Source organism: Bidens hawaiensis, unplaced genomic scaffold (genome assembly GCF_021521415.1).
Source record: "Bidens hawaiensis isolate Kalapana, Puna unplaced genomic scaffold, B.hawaiensis_p1.1 tig00000097_1, whole genome shotgun sequence".
NCBI lineage: Eukaryota > Viridiplantae > Streptophyta > Magnoliopsida > Asterales > Asteraceae > Bidens > Bidens hawaiensis.
The window spans coordinates 7,950,554-7,973,616 of record NW_027491017.1 but is presented as its reverse complement, the minus strand read 5'-3'; the positions used below and the strand labels follow the sequence as shown (position 1 = coordinate 7,973,616).

General features: G+C 35.2%; 1 protein-coding gene across 1 annotated transcript; it reads left to right on the top strand.

The window, feature by feature from the left end:
* Positions 1–18,208: 18,208 nt before the first annotated feature.
* On the top strand, positions 18,209–22,366 carry LOC143572921 (SURP and G-patch domain-containing protein 1-like protein). Its single transcript, XM_077057965.1, has 8 exons — positions 18,209–19,157; positions 19,906–20,026; positions 20,141–20,247; positions 21,122–21,226; positions 21,327–21,485; positions 21,571–21,750; positions 21,821–21,999; positions 22,151–22,366. Exons 1-8 carry the CDS (start codon positions 18,815–18,817, stop codon positions 22,175–22,177), a joined length of 1,221 nt encoding a protein of 406 aa, XP_076914080.1. The 5' UTR covers positions 18,209–18,814; the 3' UTR covers positions 22,178–22,366.
* Positions 22,367–23,063: the final 697 nt, after the last annotated feature.

Here is a 23,063-nt window from a genome sequence, read left to right as displayed (position 1 = left end):
TGATTAACATCGCTAATTACAACTAGTTACCTCTCTAAAGAAAAAATTATGCATAAATGTACCGCTAGTTTATACGCTAGGACCACACGTATATTAAATAGCAGGGCCGTCTCTCAAAATACAAAAGAAAACTAAGGCCTGAGACATGAAAAGTAAAAGGCCCTAAAATACAAACTTAAACACTTATAAAATTTAGACCAATGTGATAATAATAATAATAATAATAATAATAATAATAAAATAAAACAAAGCAATCTTTTTTTTTTGTTTTTTTGTTTTTGCAAAATGATCTAACTAAAACCTATGTATCTTCGCGTTATTCACGATTTGTGTCTTTGTTAACTTGTCTTTTGTTTCTCTTTTACGTTTTTGACTACCGGATAACTGTTTAGACTAAAAAATCAAATGTTAACATAGTAATTAACATATAATAAAGCTAACATTAACAAAATAACAAATATAAAATTATTTTACAATAACATACTAAAACAAAAATTACATTAACATATTAAAACAAAAAATAGAGATTAAGTGCTAACTGACTAACTGTTAACAGCTAGCATGAACATATAATATTTAATAATTAACAAATAGTTTATTTGAAAATTAATATACGAAACGAAATTAAAATTAATATGACTAATAAGTTCTAAAGTATTAAAGTTAATAAACCAGAAATAGCCAAATTAAGCTGGCCGGAATGTCTCGGACGTCGGAACTCGGAACTCATAAGTATGATGGTGATGAGCGATGGCTGTAAATTGTGGAATACGGATGGTCGCTAACTCACTGCAACGTTGGAACAAAACCCTCCTCTAGGAATTTTTTTGTTAACTACAATGGGTCTAATCCAGAATATATATACACAAAAAAATATTTAAAAGTCTATGGGCCCTTAAAGGGGAGTGGGCCTGGGGCTTGAGCCCTCCCTGCCCTCCCCTTGGGCCGGGCCTGTTAAATAGCATATATATAATAAAATGACAGAATTACAAATTTTGTCCTTTAAAAAAAACCAAATTACGGTTCGTGTCTTTTTTTTAGTTTCCTTGCAGGCGGTATCCTTTAAACATTTTTTCATACACGTTACGTCATTTACGTTAATTGGGTTAGAAAAACTCAGTTAAATACCCTCACGTGAGACGATTGTGAGGGCATTTTTGTCTTTTCGTCTGTACCTGTTAATTTATAACACATTCCCCTCATTTCTCTCTTCTTTCTCTCTCTAAGCCACCACCACACCATCACTATACCACAACCACTCCGGCACCTTCAATCTTCATCATCTTCACACACATGGGTTGTACTTCATCCTTTCCGACCACCGTTGCACCCACCCAGCACGGTTCACCTTTGATGACCAACTCATGGATTCCTCACCATAAGCCTTCAATTTCATCCCACATTCTTCCAAACCGTCCCCTTTTAGATACCCATTTCTTGATAGAAGTCCAAAAAACTCAAACCCTAATCATAAAAATCCAATCTTTACCCGACCTGGGGTTTCAAGATTCCAAGAAAACCCAAACCCGGATCATGAAAATCCAATTTTACTAACACTAATTGTAAAAACCCCAATTTTACCAAACCCTAATTCCATCACACACAAACACCACTTTTCAGCCGGCGAGTTGGATCTGGGTCGGTCTTCTCCGGCGAGATAGATGGTGGCCGGTCTTCTCCAGTGAGATTGATGGTGGCTGGTCTTCTCCGGCGAGTTGGACCTGGATCTGGGTCTGTCTTCTCCGGCGAGTTGGATCTAATGGTGGTCACAGAGATGGTGACACTTGTTGGTGGGGATAAGCGGTGGTGATGTTGGGTGTTGCAGCCTTGCAGGTGGCGGCGGCAGTGATGGTAGCGGGGAGAGTGGCGGTGTTGATGGTGGCCGGTAGAGTGGTGGAAGAAGAATGAGCTTGGAGGTGGAATGGAGATAAGATGGATTGGAGATGGAGATGGAGATGGAGATGGAGATGGAGATGGAGATGGGTTGGAGAGAGAGAGAGAGAGAGTTTATTTTATAAATAGTAATTATTAAATATATTTTAACCATTTCGTTGAAAAGACCAAAATGCCCTCACATGCGTCTCACGTGAGGGTATTTAACTGAGTTTTTATAACTCAGTTAGCGTAAAGGACGTAACGTGTAGGAAAAAAATGTTTAAAAGATACCGCCTGCAAGAAAACTAAAAAAAGGACACGAACCGTAATTTGGCTATTTTTAAAGGAAAAAATTTGTAATTATGTCTAATAAAATAGATATGTTATTGGTAAATTACACCTTAAGTTGTTCTTCATCTCATGAAGCTTAAAGTCCTGATTTCTTCGATTATCTTGAATGTGAAAACATGTTTCTTGTTAAATACTATGTTGTTTCAGTCTCGTCAGATACTCTAACACCTCGTAAGAAAGTTTGCTAGCACCAATTTCATTGTTAAGTTGCTCCCTTGCACATACCTGTGAAAATTCTATAGGACTCGATCAGAGAAGGCAAATATATACGGAATCTTATACCGATAGCCAACGCTAAGACACTTATAAAGACCACTTGACTTCATGTCACGGTGTTATGTCTATTTACAAATCCTAAGTCTCTTATATAATAATACAAGTTTTTGCTAATTACCAAATAATAAACTATTATGTTAATTACTAATTGTTTTAACATTGTAAGGGTGAAATTTTGTGACGCAATAGAGCTCAACAAGAAATTCCCATATTTTGACTTTAGGTTAAATGGTCTAATTCAGTGTAGGAAAACTTAATATTATTTAGGAGAAAATATTGTTTATAATACAGTGTAAATAAATGAAACAAAAAATAAAACAAACTTGTTAGTGTGGGGTTAGCCCACTTAGTAGAGGCGTATACCTCTTAGATGGGAGGTTTTATATTCAAACCTGAACAAAAACGTGTAACATTGGTGTAAAGTAGAATGATGAATCTTTGTTATTAAAAGAAAAAGAAAAAAAAAAGTAAAACTAAAATCATAAAAAAAAGACAGAATTACAAATTTTGTCCTTTAAAAAGCCAAATTACGGTTCGTGTCCTTTTCTTACTTTCCTTGCAGGCGGTGTACTTTAAACTTTTTTTTTCTACAAGTTTTGTCCTTTACGCTAACTGGGTTAGAAAAAGTCAGTTAAATCCCCTCACGTGAGGTGCATGTGAGGGCATATTGGTCTTTTTGCCTACCCTGCAACTTCTTCTTCTTCTTCTTCTTCTTCTTCATTTTGCAGATCTTTACCTTCTCCTCCTTTCTCTCTTATTTCTCTCTCTACGCCACCACCATCACCATACCACAACCACTCCGCCCATGGATATCCTCAAACACCATCACCACCGCCACCACAGCTCCAGCTCCGACCACTCCTATGACGCAGACGCCGCCACAGCTCTGCCACCAGCCACTCCGGCCATGAATTAAGATATGCGATTTCGATTTTTCAGATCTGCGACCACCAACCACAACTCCGTACACCGCCGCCACCAACCACTCCGGCCACCACCACAGCTCCGCCACCACCGCTCCATCTCCGTCACTGCTTATTCGCCACCACCACAGCTCCGCCACCACCGCTCCAGCTCTGACCACTCCTATGATCAGTGAATCAGAGGTTGAAGAAGAATCAGCAGAGGTTGCTCAGGTGGCCGGAATTTCTGATGGTCACCTGAACCATCACCTCCGATTTCCCCAATTTTAAGCAAGCAACAACTGAACCCTAGCGTAACCATAACCGGCCGTAACCCACCCAAATCCGTAACCCTAATCGCCGCATCATAACCCCCTCCAGCCACCCATCAGCACCAAATTCGTAACCCACCCATCATAACCCTAATCTCCGGAATTTCTAATCGCCGCATCATAACCCACCCAAATTCGTAACCCTAATCCACCCAAATCCACCACCACTACCGTAACCCACAACCGTCGCCACCACACTCCACCAACACCACCATCCTCGCGACACTTTATCTGTTGAGGTTAGTAATTAAAGGGTTTTTTTTTGTGGTGGTGTGGCGTTGCGTCGGTGGTGCGATGGTAATGGTGTGGTGATGGTTGTTTAGAACTAAAAAGAAGAAGGTGAGGGTGAAGTTGCAAAGTTGCAGATATTAGAATTATTATATATATATATATATTCTTTTCTTTTTTTTTTTTAAATTTAAAGACATATTAGAATTACAATTATGTCCATCACATGTCTGGCACATGTCATACTTAACTGCGTTTTTCTAACCCAGTTAGCGTAAAGGATATAACGTGTAGAAAAAAAATGTTTAAAGTACACCGTCTGCAAAGAAAGTAAGAAAAGGACACGAACCGTAATTTAGCTTTTTTTAAAGGACAAAATTTGTAATTCTGTCAAAAAAAAAAAAAGTCAAAGAAAAGAAGCAAGATTGGGTTTGTATGGTCAGTTATGTTATTTATGTTGTTGTTGGAGAGTCTATCTCAATGAGAATAGGTGGTCCCAATAACGCTATCCAAAACATTAACAAATGGTAGAGCTATGAAATTAACCCACGCCAACACCATGACAGCCATTTGAGTCCAAAATTGGTCACCCCTAGTCTTTAGCGCTCGAACAACGTTAAATACAGTCTTACAACGGGCTTCGACATCGATCAGTGGTGGTCCATTGTTACTTCGTTAGTCAACCTTCAGCCTGAGTTGGTAAACACCCTACGCATTTTGCTTAACAATTTTGGCAAGTTTAATGGTTAGATCATAGATGTAGTTGTTTGTTAACAATTGCACCACTTCATAAAATGATAAATCTCTTAGGAGTTAGAATTGTAAATAGAGGTTTAAAACTTTCATTCCAACACATTTTGTCTTGTTCTTCTTAGAATTACAATAAAAAGTTTATTCATGGGAGAGCTTTGTTAAAATACCCGTAATATTTTTTAGTATGTAAGTTAATTGCTAACAAGTACAACTTCTTTCATCATCGGAAGAAACAAACCATAAAACAAAATTGGTGATGAGTCAAAAACTGAAACAAAGTATCAGACCTTAAAACAAATTTAGTGATGAGTCAAAAGCTAACGTGTGTAAAGCAAGAGACCTTAGATGCTACAGAAACCAAGTGTTTAAAATTACAAGTGAAACAACATAAAGTACAATATATATATATATATAGAAAATAGTTCAAATAAGAATAAAGAGTTTCCTAGGAATAGTAAGAACCAACAAAATTTTGACATTTGGCATTACAAATTATGGTGAAAGAACAATTCTAGAAAACTATGTCGGTTATAATGATGAAAGAGTAATTTTAGGAAACTTTATCAGTTATTGGTAATTTTAAATCTCAACCATTGATTAACATGATCCAATTGCTATGATTTATTCCTAGTCTTCCTAAGAAATTACTTATTTTTAGGATAACCCTCCCCTATATATATATATAGACACACACACACACACACTAGGTTATAAACTCGTGTGTTACACGGGTTTTAAAAGTTAAATCTCATTCATTATCTTATTATACGATTCTGGTTCTTCAAGTTGCAATAATCATGTAGAAAAATCACATCAAAACTGTTGAAAAGTCTCAAAAGCTGAAAAATGTAAAAAGAAATTGCTCCTAAGTATATTGTTGTATTAGTTTCAACATATCTTGTTACTAAACTAACAGTTGAAAGAGTTTCTATCGGTAAAAAAAAAGTACCAAAGGATTCAAATTGACGGTCTAATGATATTAAATTATTAACCATCTATAACCAACCAAAAAAATAAACTTGTATTGCTTACTTTATGTCTTTTTTTTCTAATTTAATGAACTTGTGACAGACAGTTATTAATAAATTGATTATTTAATAAACTTGTGTTCGGAGATCTTGCTACTGAACTTGTGTTGCTTACTTTATTTCTAAACAGTTATAATGAGTTTTATATTTGTGTGTAAATGTAAAAAAAACTGTGTAAAGAAAACATGTTCGGAACCAAAAGTAGTATTTTTCTTAAAATAATCAGTTTTGGCCCTAATTTGTACCGATCAAACCGATTCTTATGTGTTGCACCTACTGACACGACTCGTCTCTTTTTCTAGCTATAAGAGAACACAAATAGCAAATTTGACTCATTTACTTAAAGTGTCGTATACAAGTTGATCTTTCCCGAAATGTTCCAAGTCATACTAATGGTGGGTCTGTTTCAAGTGAAACTTGTTAAGACCCATTACGTAAATCAGAGTAAAAAACCGTTGCAAAGATTTTATTCGCAACAAATAAGTATCTCATTGAAAACCAAGCCATCATTCTCTTATATATCAATCAATTTTGAGATTTTTGTATAGAAGATAGAACACAAACAATTCATAAAAATAAACAACTAACTTATAAGAAACAGATTGATATTTCAAACACCCTACTCATGATCTTACTCATTACAATAATTTGGATAAACTGGGCTTACAACACCGATAAATACAACCATTTTCTTATCATTTATAATAGTCAAGTATATTTTATGGTCTTAACTTGTAAAATTAAAAAAAAAAGAGTGTTATGCCTATAACAAACAATACAATATCATCACCACCGGGATACTCTTCCACAAAGATATGAATTTTGCTTCATGAATATAAATGGATATCATCAAGGAAACAAAACTCACCATGATACCACTGTATTTTAAGGAACAAAACAACTCATTTTCTATATCAGCTTGGCCCGAAACTCTAGATGATGCTAGTTTTTGCCAATGAATAAGCATAATGAGTTTCACTATCAATTAGCATGTGACAAAATAAATGCATATAATTATTAGATCTGAAAGAAAAAGTACCGTGTGCATGATCATCAATCAGCTATTCTCCTTGAGTGTTGAACGATGTCATTTTAGCAAAATTTATCAATACATATAAAAATGTTTATTATATAAAATTAATAGTAAAAAATAATTAAATGAGATGAACCATTTTCGTATTGCTCAGAGTAAAGACGAATCGTGACATTTTCTGAATTAGTCACTAATAAACTAAAAACATACAACAAAAATTTGCACACACTAAAATGAGCTTCAAAAGTTCTTCATTTGTTCTTTTAATTCTATTTTTTTACTTTATTTACTACTATGAAATTCTAAATAAATCATTAATATAGAATGTTTAAAATATTTATTAAGTGTATTAATTAGATAGTTATGACTTTCAAAGTTAAACAATAATGATGGCACTTGGCAAAAAATTGAACAATTAGATGTCATGTAAAACAACTATGATTTTTGTTTATTATAATAGTATATATATATATATATATATATATAAACATAAAGAGCCATTAACTTTGGAATTTTGATACTGGAAATCCAAAATGTTTATGAACGAGCTTGTAGCCCGGCAATATCATTGTGTGTAAAAATGTAATCCTTCTTATGAGATTAAGGATTTATGTCTCAAAGTGGACATGCTGCAAATTTCAGAGTATTTAATGTTCTAGAAAAGAAAAAAGAGAGCTAGAATATTAACTTGTTCTTACAACGATGCATTACTAGTAATTTATCTATTGTGCATCCAACCATCCCATGTCTTTGTTGCCAAAATTTTACTTAATCACATTATGTTTTTTCTATATTTGACCTCAAGTCTGAATCGTAAAACCAAATCCCTCACACGCTTTGACATGATTTGATTTCAAAAAAGTATAAAACCCATTACTCAAGATTTAACTTACGGTAAAAAAATCCCCCGCTAAAACCGAGCGTGAGAGCACCCACAACGCTTGTGTTGTGAGTGTGGTTTGTGTGACTTGGATCACGGGCATACACTAAAGAGATGGAGGTAGGAGTGATATGGATAAAAGTCTATGGAGCCAAGTTTGTATGGTCGGACTAGAAGACGGACAAGTTGTGGGCCACCCCCCCCCCCACACAGATGTGTATATATAGAGGGTAGGGTTAATGTAAAAAAAATACTTTTGTGAGAAACATAAGAATAGATGTAGACACTTGGATCTAGTTGTTGAGATTGATAGTTTCTAAAAGTTGTATAGTTTCTTATTTACATGGTATAGTGTCCTATTTAGGTTGTGTATTTTATTTTAAAGTCTTCTCACACTTCTCACAAAATAATTGTTTTTGTGAGAAACATAAGAATAGATGTAGACACTTGGATCTAGGATCTAGTGGTTGAGATTGATAGTTTCTAAAAGTTGTATAGTTTCTTATTTACATGGTATAGTGTCCTATTTAGGTTGTGTATTCTATTTTAAAGCCTTCTCACACTTCTCACAAAATAATTGTTTTTTATTTGAACTCTTATATATATATATATATATATATATATATATATATATATATATATATATATATATATATTGAAAAGCCATTATCTTATTAAATATGATCTCTATACATTACGGATCTAGTCCCTAATATGATATACGATTAGGATTCACTGAATTACATTAACTAGATGTTGAGAGAACAAATTGGCAGCATAACAGTGCTCAAACAAAGAATAATGATAACTGATTAACTAACTTGATACTTTACAAGTATATATAGACGATGAAATCATTTGTTATACAAGCCATAACGAATGAGCTTCATTTGTCATCATACGTTAATCACTAATACATTCGTTGTCCTTATTCGTTAACGGATGTAATGAATGAACCAAAATAAACATGAATGGACACATTCGTTATTGACTACTCTAACGAATGTGCCATTACATGACGAATGTACCAAGTACATTTACCAAAACACCCATATACTTTAATATAAAGACCATTTACATAAAACAAAGACCGAGGCGACAAAATGTGTACTAACATATTATATTTATATATAATTCTCTTAAGGTTCTCTCTCCGTACATACGACCGTTCAATCATTCTGTACAGCCAAATCCCTTGCTGCCGTTCAATCCTCACCGGCCATCTTCTCCGGCAAAAGGCTTCTTCTACGGCGAGAGCTTGCGTCGGATAGAGCTTCCTCCGGCATTCTACTACGGCTAGAGCTTGATACGGCCATCTTCTCCGGCTGGAGCTTGCTTCGGCCAAAAGCTTCACAGGGCAAAGGGTAGGTGTGCTCTTGTTTGTGCAGGTCTCTTTCCGGCGGAGCATCTTGGTTGTACAGACAAGCTAGATTTAGACGACCAAGTTTTCTAGCGACTTTTCAACCGGCAAGAAGCAACTGTCGCTCTGAAAGGAGAACGTTGTTGTTGTTTTTTTGTCACCGATCGAGGGATTTTTTTGGTGATCTTTTTCCTCCACCGGATCTTCCTTTTCCGGCCAACGAACTCCCACTTCCGACAACCAGTTCTGCCGTTCCAACTTTACACTTCAAGAATCATCAAGTTTTCTCCACTGAGATTATTATTATTATTATTATTATTGTTGTTGTTGTTGTTGTTGTTGTTATCATGATTATTATTTTTATTATTACTACCCATTATTATTATTATTACTACTACTACTACTGGGTGTTCTATTGCTTGCGTCTGTGTGATTAATTGAAATCATAGAGCGTAGGAACCATGACTATTACTTGAAACCTGTCCGGAAAAGAGGGGTGTAAAAAAGGGTAAAGATAGGGAGTATATATTGCGTTTGGCTTCTTGGAATGTAGGAACACTAAATTGTAAGTTGCTATAATTGGTAGATGTGCTTAAAGACGTAGGGTTCAGATAACATGCCTCCAGGAGACTAAGTGGAAAGGGCATAGAGGGGCTGAGTGTAATGGGTATAAGTTGTGGTACTCGAGGTCTAATGGAGCTAGGAATGGAGTGGGGTTTCTAGTGGCTAAGGAACTACACACTAGTGTGGTGGAGGTGATAAGACATAATGACAGGATTATGGTGTTGAGATTAGTACTATGAGAGGAAGTAATGGCAGTAGTCTGTGCTTACGCGCCTCATGTAGGCTTACGGGATCAAGAAAAGAGAGAATTTTGGGATTGCCTAGACGCAGTGGTAGGGGGGCATACCTAGGGGTGAGAGGATTTGTATAGGAGGCGATTTGAATGGACACATTGGTAAGGCTAACGATGGTTTTCAAGCCGTACATGGGGGTTTCGGTTTTGGTGATAGGAATGAGACCGGAACAGATCTACTAGAGTTTGCGGTGGCCCATGACCTAGGTATTATAAATTCTTATTTTAGGAAAAAAGATTCTCATTTTATCACTTTTAGGAAAAAAGATTCTCATTTGATCACTTTTACCGGACCAGGCCACACCAACTTAACTTAAACCTCAAAATTAGCAGATTTAAAACTTTTTTATTATTATTATTATATTGAATAGTTAAGACGATCAAGGGTATTGTTTATCCACCTAAGTTTAAGTATCAAAGTCTACCAAGCAGCCATTAGATACGATTAAGGTTCAGTTAATTAATAGCTAGTTTTCCCCACAACATGACATGCCCCCGTTATCAAGCAATACACCGAACCATTACCATAGGTGAGCATGCAAAATTTCATCTGTAGGGCTTACATGTAGCGTGTCCTTGTGGTCCGTTTCTTAATGGTAATGAGACGCGAGCAAGGGGATCCCACATGGCTAACAGCGTGGATGATCAAGTCTGTAGTGAATTTGTAGTTTTGTACTTTTGTGATCATGTTTATAGACTTATAAGGGTTTGCTCTTTTTTTTCGCTTTATTTTAAATATTCACAACCCCACTTATGAATTGTGAATACCCAGATGAATAAATTGCATACAGACCCATGGTCTCCGGACCCGAAGCATCCCATCAATACAAGATTTAAGGTTATAAAATCATACGCAAATGAGGTGTAAAACACTAAACTAGCAGTTTAAGATTTATATCATAGGCTACACGGCGTACTCTAACGTTAAATCTACCCAAGCATCATATGATAACGTATTCAGATTTTTTAAATTTTATACTATTTCCACATTTCATAACAATAATTGAGGCTTGAGTATCGCCCGACCTTTCATTACTTATTTTCCACGGACAAAACGCTTTACCCACAAAAGATTTCCGTTTTAACCATTTTATCAAATTTTCCCTTTCATTCTCAAGGCTAAGCCTACCGACACATCCCAAGTTAAGTGTTTTTTCTTTTATATTATCTCATACTATTAGTAGTTTGAAAAACCAATTTCCGAAAAATATCATCATCTCCCACTTTAACGCAAAAAACTATATTCAAGGGACATTTTTAAAACATTTTTCAATTTTTTTTTAAAATTTAAAAATTAATTTTAAACTATGACTCAAATATCCTATCCCTGCACTTAAATTTTGCATTGTCCTCAATGCAAGGATAAGGACGACTTAAAATAAAAATAAAGTCAGACTACAAAAAAAAACTAAACACTTAAAAATCAAAATAAAAACAAAATAAAAAATTAATAAGCTAGATAATGGAAAAGACTTAGCTGGTAATATGCATGAAAAATGATGCTAGAGTCTTCTTCCATGAATGCCCTCCAACTACGAACGTGCTAAGCAAACGGTAACTCTCTCTCACACACGAACGTAAGTGGCAAAAATTCAACAATATCTAAAGATGTATATTATCAAGCTGATAGATATTATGCAATTAAAGTATTTCACAAACTCACAAATATATGAATCATGAATAATGAGCAGCAATTAAATAAATATAAAGTATACGGCACAGTTTCTCCATCCTCACACTTGTCGTTTCAATATATTCTTCCTTGGGGATCGTCTCTCTGGCTTACTCAATCTTTCTTCAAATCTGAAAAACTTAAAAACACAAAAACAAAGAAGAACTACAAAAACTACGTTAGTGACTTGATTAAATATACAAACTCCGCGGAACCTCCCCACACTTGAACTTAATCAGGAGGTTTCTCCTTAATCTGGAGCCTATCTAACCCGTTTAGTTCCACCCGGAATTTATCAAACATTAATATATCAATGATGGAACCGCAAAATATTAACTTAGAATTAAAAATCAGTAACGGGCCAGACCACCTATATTTAAACTTACCTGGCAAGAGCCGAATGCGCTGTAAGTATCGAGAAGACTGGTCGTATTTGACATTTAATGGCTTTTTCACTCCCGTAGACCATCTCCTAAAATATACGCAAGTTAGGTTTTCAAGTAATTTCTCATCCTCGACCTTCTCTCGTGGTTTTAGTTGCCGATAAGCATTCAAAACACAGTCCACGGGCCGGCAATAGTGTTCTTCCTCTAACACCACATCCTCATCTACACTGTCCTCTACAAGTAGGGCCTCGAAAAACGCAACATCCTCATTAACGTCTAATGTGTCTCCCCCGTCATAATCCGACAATCCATCCAACTCCAGATTTAGGAATGCATCTTCCTCATTAAGCTCATTATCAACCTTAACCATATCTTCAACACCAAACATCAACTCAAGTGAATCTACCAAATCCACTTCATCATCTATCTCTTCTTTCTTCACTAACGACATCTGATAAGCAGCTCACTCTTCTTCGTTTATCTCATCATCAGAGTCACTCCAAAAATCAATAATAGTATGTGAAACCGAAGGTGGGACTTCAACATCCATTTTTGTCTCCGTTACTTGAGTTATCTCCTCATCTGACTGCTCACATATTCCAAGGATCTCAACCTCTCCATTTCATCTTCTTCATTCAGTCTCCTAGAAATTTCTTCTACTTGACGTTGGAGATCTGTAATAATATCCTGGTGATTTTTTAAGATGGTATCACGCTCAACGAACATCTTTTGGGTATCTGTATCCATGTATTGGACCAACATATTTTCTATCCTACCTATAGCAGCTACATCCTCATCATAAAGGCTTTTAGAAAATTGATCATAACACTGCTCCTGGTTTTTGCTGAGGTTGCTGATACGAATTATCAAAATAATACAGAAAAGGTCCCTGTGAAAAATTTTGCACCGGCTGCACAGAAGGGTTAGCATAATGATGTGCCAAACACCCCACATATTGTGGACATATAAGCGTAAAATGGGGTCCGCCACAAATCTCACACATATTTACGACTCAAAAGAAATAAAAGACACGGACAAATAGCACGTATGTAGCAATTAAGTACAATTAAAGCAAATAATGCAATCGCTAAGACTCCCACAATTAAAGCAAATAATGCAATCGCTAAGACTCCCCGGCAACGGCGCCAAAAACTTGATGTGCTAAAAGTAGCCAAATAATTATTAACTAAAAATAAGCTAATCTAGACACTAAGTAATAATTCTAGACTCTTAACTTAACTAAAACTACTAACCGGCAAGTGTACCGGTCAACTCTAGTACAGCTAAGTAAGTCCGGATATCGAACCCACGAGACTCTTTAAATTATGAAACTAGCAAATTAGACTCAACTACAAGACATGACTATTTAATAATAATGTTTGAAGGGGTTTTTTAAACTAATTATTAATTAACTAAACCTAACCCTAATTGATTAACATATAATAACACATAATCATCACTTAAAACCTAATTAATTAAATATTATAAACTTAACCCTAATTAAATAAAATATAATAAACTATAAAGACACTTAGAGTAACTCAGATAATGAAAGTAACTACCTAGGCTAGAATCTCCAATGTTACGGCAATCAATCAAATGGGAAACTTAAGTTATGGAACTGGGATGGTAAAATAAACCCTCGACAGAAAACCCGAACAGGACCCTTGACCTTCAAGAAGACACCTATGGATTTCTAACAAGTTTTAAGACAAACCAGTTTTATGATATAAACTTCCTTACAGTTATTTAATAATTTATGTCTATGTATCTTTATGACGAAATCCGCGCGGAAATAAAAGATAGCAAAGCAGAATCAATTGACTTAATAGACTAAGTTGACAATCAAACCTAGATGGACTCCTTACGAAGAACTAAATCTAGCAATCCTGACCAACAAAGATCTGCTTTCTAGGCTAGCAGCTCACTTTTATCTATTTAATTAGTTTTATTGTTTCTACGATCTTAATGTATATCAATCATAAACTAGTCAAGAACACACAGTAAGTGACCTAACAAAACCCTATCCTATGAAACAATCACCAAGGGTAATGTGAAACAATAATTCCAAGTAAATAAAACCAAGCAAACATGTGCATCAATTAACTCAAACTCAACACTTTACTTAAAACATAAAATCCATAACTAAAAGAAATCCCAACAAAATCAAACCGAACTAAGGTTCATCACGACCTAGGTAATTTATGAGGTTTAGCCTAGCATCATATAATATAAATCAAACAAAGCAAATTAAACTAAAAACATGGTGAATGAATGAGAAACGAAAGATTAAAGGCGATAAAACTCGTAGTCTTCGATCTTGAACGTAAAGCTTTTCACCGGCTGTTCTCGTGCCTTCAAAATCACCACAAGACTCAAATATATGCTCTCTAAAACTTCAAATTCGTCTAGTGGCAGCAGGGTATTGTCAGATTTAAGTTAAAGATGTTTAAATACCCAAAACAAGGCCCAACATGTAGCAAAAACGAAAATAAAAAATCCTCCAGCAACCCCTAGGCGCCGCGCGATGGGCTTTGGCCTCCCCGGTCGCGCGGCGCGGCGTGCTCTACCAAGGGGGCCGGTCAGACCGGCCCGGTCTGACCCTTCCTGACGCGTTCCGGATCTCCGTTTCGGCTCTTTTTAGCTCGTTTTTCATCGTTTTTGATCACGATCAACTCCCGGAACCTACGAAACATAAAAATGTTAGTAGTATACAAATCACGACTAAAAACAAACAAAAACTTTTAAAATATTAATTAAAATGTACAAGGGAAACATAAACATTTAACATTATATCAACCTGTATATGATGTTTATTGACCTAGAAAAGGCCTACGAAAGTGTGCCACGACAGGTGCTTTGGGAGTGCTTGGAAGGTAGAGGAGTACCCAGGAAATACATAGAGATAATTATGGATATGTATACCAGGAGTGCAACAAGTGTCCGTGTGCCAGTGGGGGATACTGATTTCTTCCCTGTAGAGGTAGGTCTTCACCAGGGGTCAGCGTTGAGTCAGTTTCTTTTTGCAGTAGTCTTGGATGAGTTGTCAAAGTCGATTCAGGGGACGCTTCCGTGGTGCATGATGTTCGCATGCGACATTGTGTTACTTGGTGAGAGAAAACAAGATCTAAACATGAGGCTTGAGGAGTGGTGAACAACCTTAGAGACAAAAGGTTTAAGGATTAGTCGCTCTAAGACGGAGTACCTCTACTGTGATTTTGGTGGGGGAAATGACAATGAGGACGTACAGATCACCATTGAAGGGCAGGTGGTTCCGCAGGTAACGAAGTTCAAGTATCTAGGATCATTTGTTCAGAGCGATGGGGAATTAGATAGTGATGTGACCCATCGAGTTCAGGTAGGATGGTGTAGATGGAAAGCAGCCACAGGTATATTGTGCGACAAGAGTTTCCCAACTAAACTAAAGGGAAAGTTTTATAGGGTTGCAGTTAGACCTGCAATGCTATATGGAACTGATTGTTGGGTCATCAAGAAGGCACAAGTGCGGAAGATGGAGGTAGCAGAAATGAGAATGCTACGTTGGATGTGTGGGCATACAAGGTTAGACCGAATAAGAAAAGTTGTGTTTCGGGAAAGATTAGGGGTAGCGAACATAGCAGACAAGATAAGAGAATGGAGATTGAGATGGTTTGGACATGTGAAGTGAAGACAGACGACGAGTCCTGTTAGATCCGTAGAAAACATTACTATAGAAGGGAGGAGGGGTAGAGGATGACCTAAATTGACAGGGGTGAGAGGATTAAGCATGATTTGATATACCTAAACCTCTCCAAGGACATAGTTGAGTATAGGAATTAGTGGAGAAGTAGAATTAAAGTTAAGGATTTTTAGGGAGAAAGGAATACCTTAGGGCTTTTATTTACCTTATTTTGGTCACACATCATAATAGTATATCCTTTCCATATATATATATATATATATATTATTACTGTTCAACTTTGATTTCATTTGTATTGTTTCATACATATGTATTTTAGAGCTGAGGGTCTCTCTGGAAGTCACCTCTTTATCCCTTTGGATAGAGGTATGGTATGCCTACATCCCACCCTCCCCAGACCCTACCTATAGTTTTGCTGTTGGTGGGACTTCACTGGGTATGATTGATATATATATATATATGATTGATTGCTTTTGAGAACCACTTTGAGTTTTAAGAACTTGAAAGAACTCAACGTAACAAAGGCAAAAGTATTAAAACGCTCAACCAAACCCTAAAACGCTCAGCCAAAAAAATAAAGCGCTCAAAAACGGTTTTAGTGAAAAAAAGTAAAAAATTGATCGATTAACCACCCAAAGTTATTTTTTTCGGTGAACCAATGATTAATTGAATATGTATTGACGATTCTGAGATGTTGGGATGTGATTTCATGGATCGAGTTCGTGAAAAAGGGGATTCACGTACCTATTATACGTTAATGTATTATTGTATTGTATTGGATCTTTTCCATATATATATATATATATGGGGTTAGTAAAGGTTTGGTGTTGTGGAAGAAAGTAGGTGTGTACAAGAAACCGATTCAAAATTGAAATAGCCAAATCAAAACATAAACCGATGGTTTGATTTTATGTTTTTGTAAAAACCGAACAGAATTCCTAATTTTTTATATTTTTTTATTCTTACTTTAAGTAATTTATAAGAATTTAATAGAAATGTAACTCAAATATTCTTGGTCAAATGTATAATAGCCTATTAGTTGGCAATTAACAAATCTTATATGTAAATGTAAATTCATTATTTCCGGCCGAAAGTTTTCAAGCTCACATGGAAAAAAACCGAAAAAACCAAAGCCCGACAGTTTCAAAAACCAAAAACCCAAAGGTTTGGTTTTAGCCCAAAATCACATCACGCAAAACCTTAGGTTAAGAAACCGGGGGTTTTAAAGAAAAGTTTAGAATATGACGGTGTAAGAAGTAAGGGGCCTTTATAGGTTTTGGGAAAGAAATAAGGGTGGTTAATGTAATATTTAGTCATTAAAAGTAATATGATTAAAAGGAAAAGCATCGCACCCAAATCATGCGATTCTCCTCCATCTCCCGATCCTGATCGCTGATTCTTTCTACCAACATAAGGGTATGTATGATTCATGATTTCTATATCATTATTATTGATATTATAACTGTAGAGGTAGAATCTATCTATATTATTGTAGCGTGTAATTTGTTTAGAGTTTCTTTGTTTGGGCGTTTTTACTTATGTGTTCAAATTAATTAATTTAATGTTATTCGGGTATTTGATTGGTTCATATTTGTTTCCTTCAAGTTTTTCTCTAATTGAATGTTTAATTAGACTGTGGAAAGTATGTAAACGAACACAATATATATGTTTGATTAAGCGTTCGTGTTCGTTTACAGGCCTAGGTATCAATGAGTATTTTCTTTCATCAAGTGTGTTTTGTGTATTATAATCGTATCGAAAGTACCGGCTTCAAGATAATTGGGTCTAGGAAATTCATGATTGAGATTGGATGTAGTGTTTTATTCCATGCTCATTTAACATTTACGACTTGTTATTGAGTTTTTTAACCAAGGAAAGAAAAGGAAATGAGAGAGAATGATAAGAAAGGGAAGGGAAAGGAAGGAAATTTTTTTTAATTAGGTGTGTTCTTGTGTTGGAAGGAAATTAGAGGAAAGGAAAGGATAACTATGTTAAAAAATAGTTATCCTTAGTAATCATCCCGTTTTTGGGAGGATAACTTATTAGGAAAATACATTAATTTAATCCCTCCTAACTCCTCCTACTCCTTTCCTTTCCATCCTAAAAAAAACTCAAGAACACCCATTTTTTAACTATCCTTAGTTTTCCTTTCCTTTACCTCCTTTAAAAAAACTCAAGAACAGGGCGCTAGTGTTTGTGTAGATTGTTAAATATGGGTCTAAGTGCTTCAGTTTGATGTTTAACAAATGCACACACATTGGTTGTTAAATGGGGCCTTGAATAAACATCCCATCCTCGTTCTTAAATATGAACTTCTAAGGTCCAATCATCTCAATGCCGCATAAAATTACTTTAAACCATGGTTTACCAAGAAAATACTGCATGATACACTGATATGCAGTATGCACATACCCCCCCCCCCCCCCCCTTCAATTCACCTAAACTGATTTTGGCTATATTACTCGGCTATTTACATACTTCTCAATAAACCTCAAGCTTTCGTAGTCCTCTATTTTGGTTCTGGCAATGATAAAATATTTGAGTAATGTTAAATTTCGATTATAATATCTATATATAAACAATGACATCCAGAAACCAGTCGGTTATGATTAATCAGTTTTACATGTTGATTCGGGTCAGTTAACCGTGAACTGGAATTGGTCGTGAAATGTTTTGGTCTGACTAAAAAGGCCAAAACAATGAAATCGGACCCCAAAAGTTTAGGCTTGTAACTTTTTAACCACTTGATAAATTGTTATTAGACATTTGGGCTTGAATAGTTTGAGTTTTGTCATTTGGCATTTTAATATATTGCATAGCATTCAAGAAATAGTTATATAAAGATGGTGGGTTGGGTCGATTAATCGTGTTATCTCTAAATCGTGGGTCGGTTCAGTTTTGTCGGATATGGAAATATGAATAACCAAAAACAACCTGCTAATTTCGGTTTCCAAAAAAAGTGTCCCATCTGAAATTAGTTACGCTTGGTTGTATCGGTTTGGTTAACTCGGTTATGTGCCAGTTAATTTGGTTTTTTGCACACCCCTAAACCTAATGACCAACAAAATTAAGATATATAGCAACTCGCATTGTTTATCTTTATAGTTTATGCAATGAAAGTTCTAAAATTCACCATATATTATTATATACGACTTGTAAGCTTACGTGTCAATCAGTGGTTTCCATAAACAGAAACGCATCCAATGGAGAAAAAAACAGCTTCTAGTTTATTTGTTAATGATGGTTCGTTTATGGAGCGGTTTAAACAACTTCAACAAGAAAAGGAATCTAAATCAGAGCCAACCTTATCAGGGCCCACAAAATCTAAGCCTGATATAAGTAATAGTGGCTCTAAAGCTAGTGATTCTTGCAAAGTCAACAAAAGTTCAACAGGCAAGCTTGCGTTCAGCCTGAAACAGAAGTCAAAACTTGTGGCGCCAGCTGTCAAGTTAAGTGAAGATGAGGACGAAGATGAAAATGGACCAATAAAGAGGCAGAAGGTGGACCAGTTTGATGTTTCAGAACAGCCACTAAAACAAGTTGTTGGTAATTGCAGCTTTTGTTATGCTATTATTTTCTCATCGACTATTTTCCAACGTATACATAAATGTTATAGAAGTGAATTTGTTTTGTTAGAGCATCACCAACGATGCGTTTTTTCTCATTTTAGAGGCCTAGGTAGCCCTGTTTTACCGCTTTTCACCATTGCGGTTAATTGTTTTGTGAGGTGTTAAGAGGCCTCTTGATTTTGGCTAAGAACTAGAAAAGCCGGATGGTGGTGGGGTGGGTCGATGGCAATTTTATGCTTTAAAACTTAATAATCTATTTTTTATGCTATAATTTATAACTTTTAAAATTTTAAATTTCCTTCAAACAGCTACATTTTCATATGTCTGACGTTTATGAATTTTTAAGTATTAGTAAAGTAAAGATTTGTTAATTATAAATTTAAATTTCAATAATCTATAATTTTCACAGTAGTTTATAATTTTAATTACTTTTTTATGTAGTTAACTAAAATAATAAAAGATTGGTAATTAAAGTAAACGTAATAGGTGATGATGATGTGGCAATGTTTTTGGGTATTTTTGAAAAAATAATGTTTTGCTGATGTGGTGGCTGACTAGTCATGGATTAAAGGTTTGTTATTGTGGATGGTGGTTGGTTAAAATGGTGTGAAGAGGACAAAACATTTTTGAATTACTTTTGTCTGATGAATGCAGCTAATAATGGAAAGAGATGTTGAGCTAATACATAATGCTCTTGATTTAACCGGTTCTTAAGTGAAATGCAGCAGTACCAAGTGACCCCATTGTAAAGAAGGCTGCAGACAATTTAGCAACTTTTGTCGCAAAAAACGGAAGGCAGATTGAGCATATAACACGTCAAAAGAACCCTGGAGATACCCCTTTCAAGTATGTTTGTTATAGTTATTATTATATTTGGATCTTTCTGTATGTGCAGTCAAATAATTCTTTATCGATCAAGATTTAAAATATGTTAACATTGTTTTTCTGACTTGTAAACAGCTTCCTGTTTGATGAAAGCTGTGCTGATTATAAATATTATGAATATCGGCTTGCAGAAGAGGAAAAGATTCTGGGAAAATCTGTGGACTCCCAAATAGCAAATACTGGTTTGTGCAATAGGCCTAACTGTTATTATATTTTGTTATTCGGTTTTGGGTTTTGTTCAGTGGTAACCTAAGAACCGAACAGAATTCTTATTCAGTTCGGTTTTGGTTAATAACTGAATAAACCAATATCAATTGAATTGATTTTTTAGCTAAAAATTAACTGACTTCTTTAATTTTTATCATAATCCACTAGTAATATGTAAAGACAAGTTAATTTGGTGTAAAATTGTTTATTAACTAGTTTAATTAATTATTTTATAAAGGTAAAGTTAATTTGGCATATTTTTTTAATTTTTATTAATTGACGAGTATTATTGGTTATTATATAAAGATAAGTTAATTTTTTTTTATTAACTAACTAATTTAATTAATTTAAAGTACTGTATAAAGATTAAAAGTATTGGGCATATCATATATGACATTTTCTTAAAAGAAAATATATGGGATATATGGAAATTCAGAATTTGCATGACCAAAAATTGAACCAAAACGGGATATTTAGTTTCAAAACCAAACCAAATAAAAATGTTTTGTGCGGGTTATTTGGTCCTGTCTTTTGCGGTTCCCGTTCGGTTTAGTTTTCGGTTTTTTTGGTTTCAAATCGAATAATGAACACCCCTACTGAAAACAGGGCATGATACATAGACTGTAGAATTTGGTCTATTTATTATTTGTTTAATTTTTGTATGATTGGACCTTATATAGTTAGTTATATGTACTTTCAAAGTGTATGTTCTTTAGATCATTTGTTCATTGAGTTTAAACAAAAGTGATTTTCTTTTTCATTGTAGTTCACTCTTATTATTTGCACAAAATTTATGTATAAGTGTTCAATGTTTACAAATAATATAACATTTGTAAGCTATTACAACAGGTGGTACCAAGACTATTGCAACCAATAGCTCTCAAAGATCACATCAGCAACATCCAAATTACCAGACCCCTGCTTCAGCGTTATTTGACGCTACTGAAAGTGTACAGTCGGATGGTAATTGACTTGTTTTCGTTTGTTACTACTCTCTTGCCTTGAAATTTCAGATATTTTTTATAAGATGTATGATTTAATTAATCTACGGTTGCAATGAAAATGTCTAATGTAGGTGAAGCCACTGCCCCATCAGCATCAGACCCGATAGCTATGATGGAATTTTATATGAAAAAGGCTGCACAAGAAGAAAAGAAAAGACGGCCTAAACACTCCAAAGACGAGATGCCACCTCCTGCTTCTCTCCTAGGTAGTGTTTATGGTTTTCATTTTCCAGTTTTCATACTAATGGAAATATATATATATAGTTATATAATCATATAATTGCACAAGTACAGGTGATGGTAAGAGGGGTCATCATATGGGTGATTATATACCTCTAGAAGAGCTTGACAAATTCATGGCCAGCTGTAATGATGCTGCTGCACAGAAAGCTGCCAAGGAGGCTGCACAAAGGGCGAGAATTCAGGCTGACAATGTTGGTCATAAACTTTTATCCAAAATGGGTTGGAAAGAAGGTAAATTAATATGCATTTTTTTATTGTAGATAGTATTAATGACGATTGTAACCTTGACCCATAAATGCAGGTGAAGGGCTTGGGAGCTCTAGAAGTGGGATATCTGATCCAATACTGGCGGGTAGTGTGAAGAAGGATAATTTGGGTGTCGGCGCATCTCAACCGGGTGAGGTAACACCCGACGATGATATCTATGAGCAGTATAAGAAGCGTATGATGCTTGGTTACAAACACAGACCAAATCCACTGGTTAGAATGCATCCTTTTTTCTCTTATTTGATAGTTCAATACTACAAATTAGCATTTTACATAAATAATCTCTAAAATCATTCTTGAGTACATTAGATGGTCTCATGATCATGTTTACTAATTAAATGAGATATCCAATGTTTTTTTGCAGGGTAATCCTCGGAAAGCCTATTACTGAGCAGTACGAAGCGGAAGGCCTTAAGCTGTTATGAAGAACTTGTTCTGAAAGAGAAAGAAAGTAGAAATTTTACATGTTTTAAATAATTTGTACCTTTTGACAAAAGGGGAATTGAATTGATGTTTGTTGCTTTTGACCATGTATTTTGTTGGTTTTGTTTTTATGGATTATGGTTGAACTCTTCTTTCACTTTCTGCATTAGGCTTATGATTAAGGTTAATAATGATAGAGCTTGAATCTTCACTTTTGACACTCGTGAAGATAATCGAATTTTTACTATGGATAATCGAATTTCCATTAGCTTTACCTTCATTGCCTTCACTTTAAAAAAAATACATAAAGCTATGTTGTATACCCGCTGCTCATCACCACTGTCGCTTCTGCCTCACTGTCGAGCGGGTGGGTATATTCTCTCCACGCACACTGCAGCCATTCTCTTCTTCCCCCCATCAAAGACGTGGAATTCTCCACGCATTTTTCCCCGCTCCCACCCTCATGGTAGCCCTCGGTGGTGAATGGGTGGCCATGCCTAACGGCCAACAGCGAACAGCCTAAGAGTGGTTGCCAGAAAATGTAGCTTAATCGCAGCTTGTGATAGGTTTAGGCCCCGTGAAGATTTAAAGTCAATCTCAAACCACACAAGTCAAATATTTGTTTTTAATGGCTAAGTTGTATGTTAACCTCCATCATGGAAGGGTTTTGAAAAAGTAAACAAGTGCTTTGGGTCTCACGTTTTAGAAGTCTTAGATCTTTTTATAATTATATAATCAGTACATATAGAAATCACGGATTTGTTAAAATATTAACACTGGAATTATTTATGAAAAATAAATAAATAAACTAAATAGTTTTTTTAAAGGGGAAAGTGAATACGGTGCTGTTAGTC

What these genes read in the sequence shown, in the direction of transcription:
- LOC143572921 (XM_077057965.1), top strand. Translation starts at nt 18,815, where the DNA reads ATGGAGAAAAAAACAGCTTCTAGTTTATTTGTTAATGATGGTTCGTTT. An exon ending in GCCACTAAAACAAGTTGTTG is followed by an intron (nt 19,158 to 19,905) that starts GTAATTGCAGCT and finishes AGTGAAATGCAG; the next exon opens with CAGTACCAAGTGACCCCATT. An exon ending in TGACGCTACTGAAAGTGTAC is followed by an intron (nt 21,227 to 21,326) that starts AGTCGGATGGTA and finishes AATCTACGGTTG; the next exon opens with CAATGAAAATGTCTAATGTA.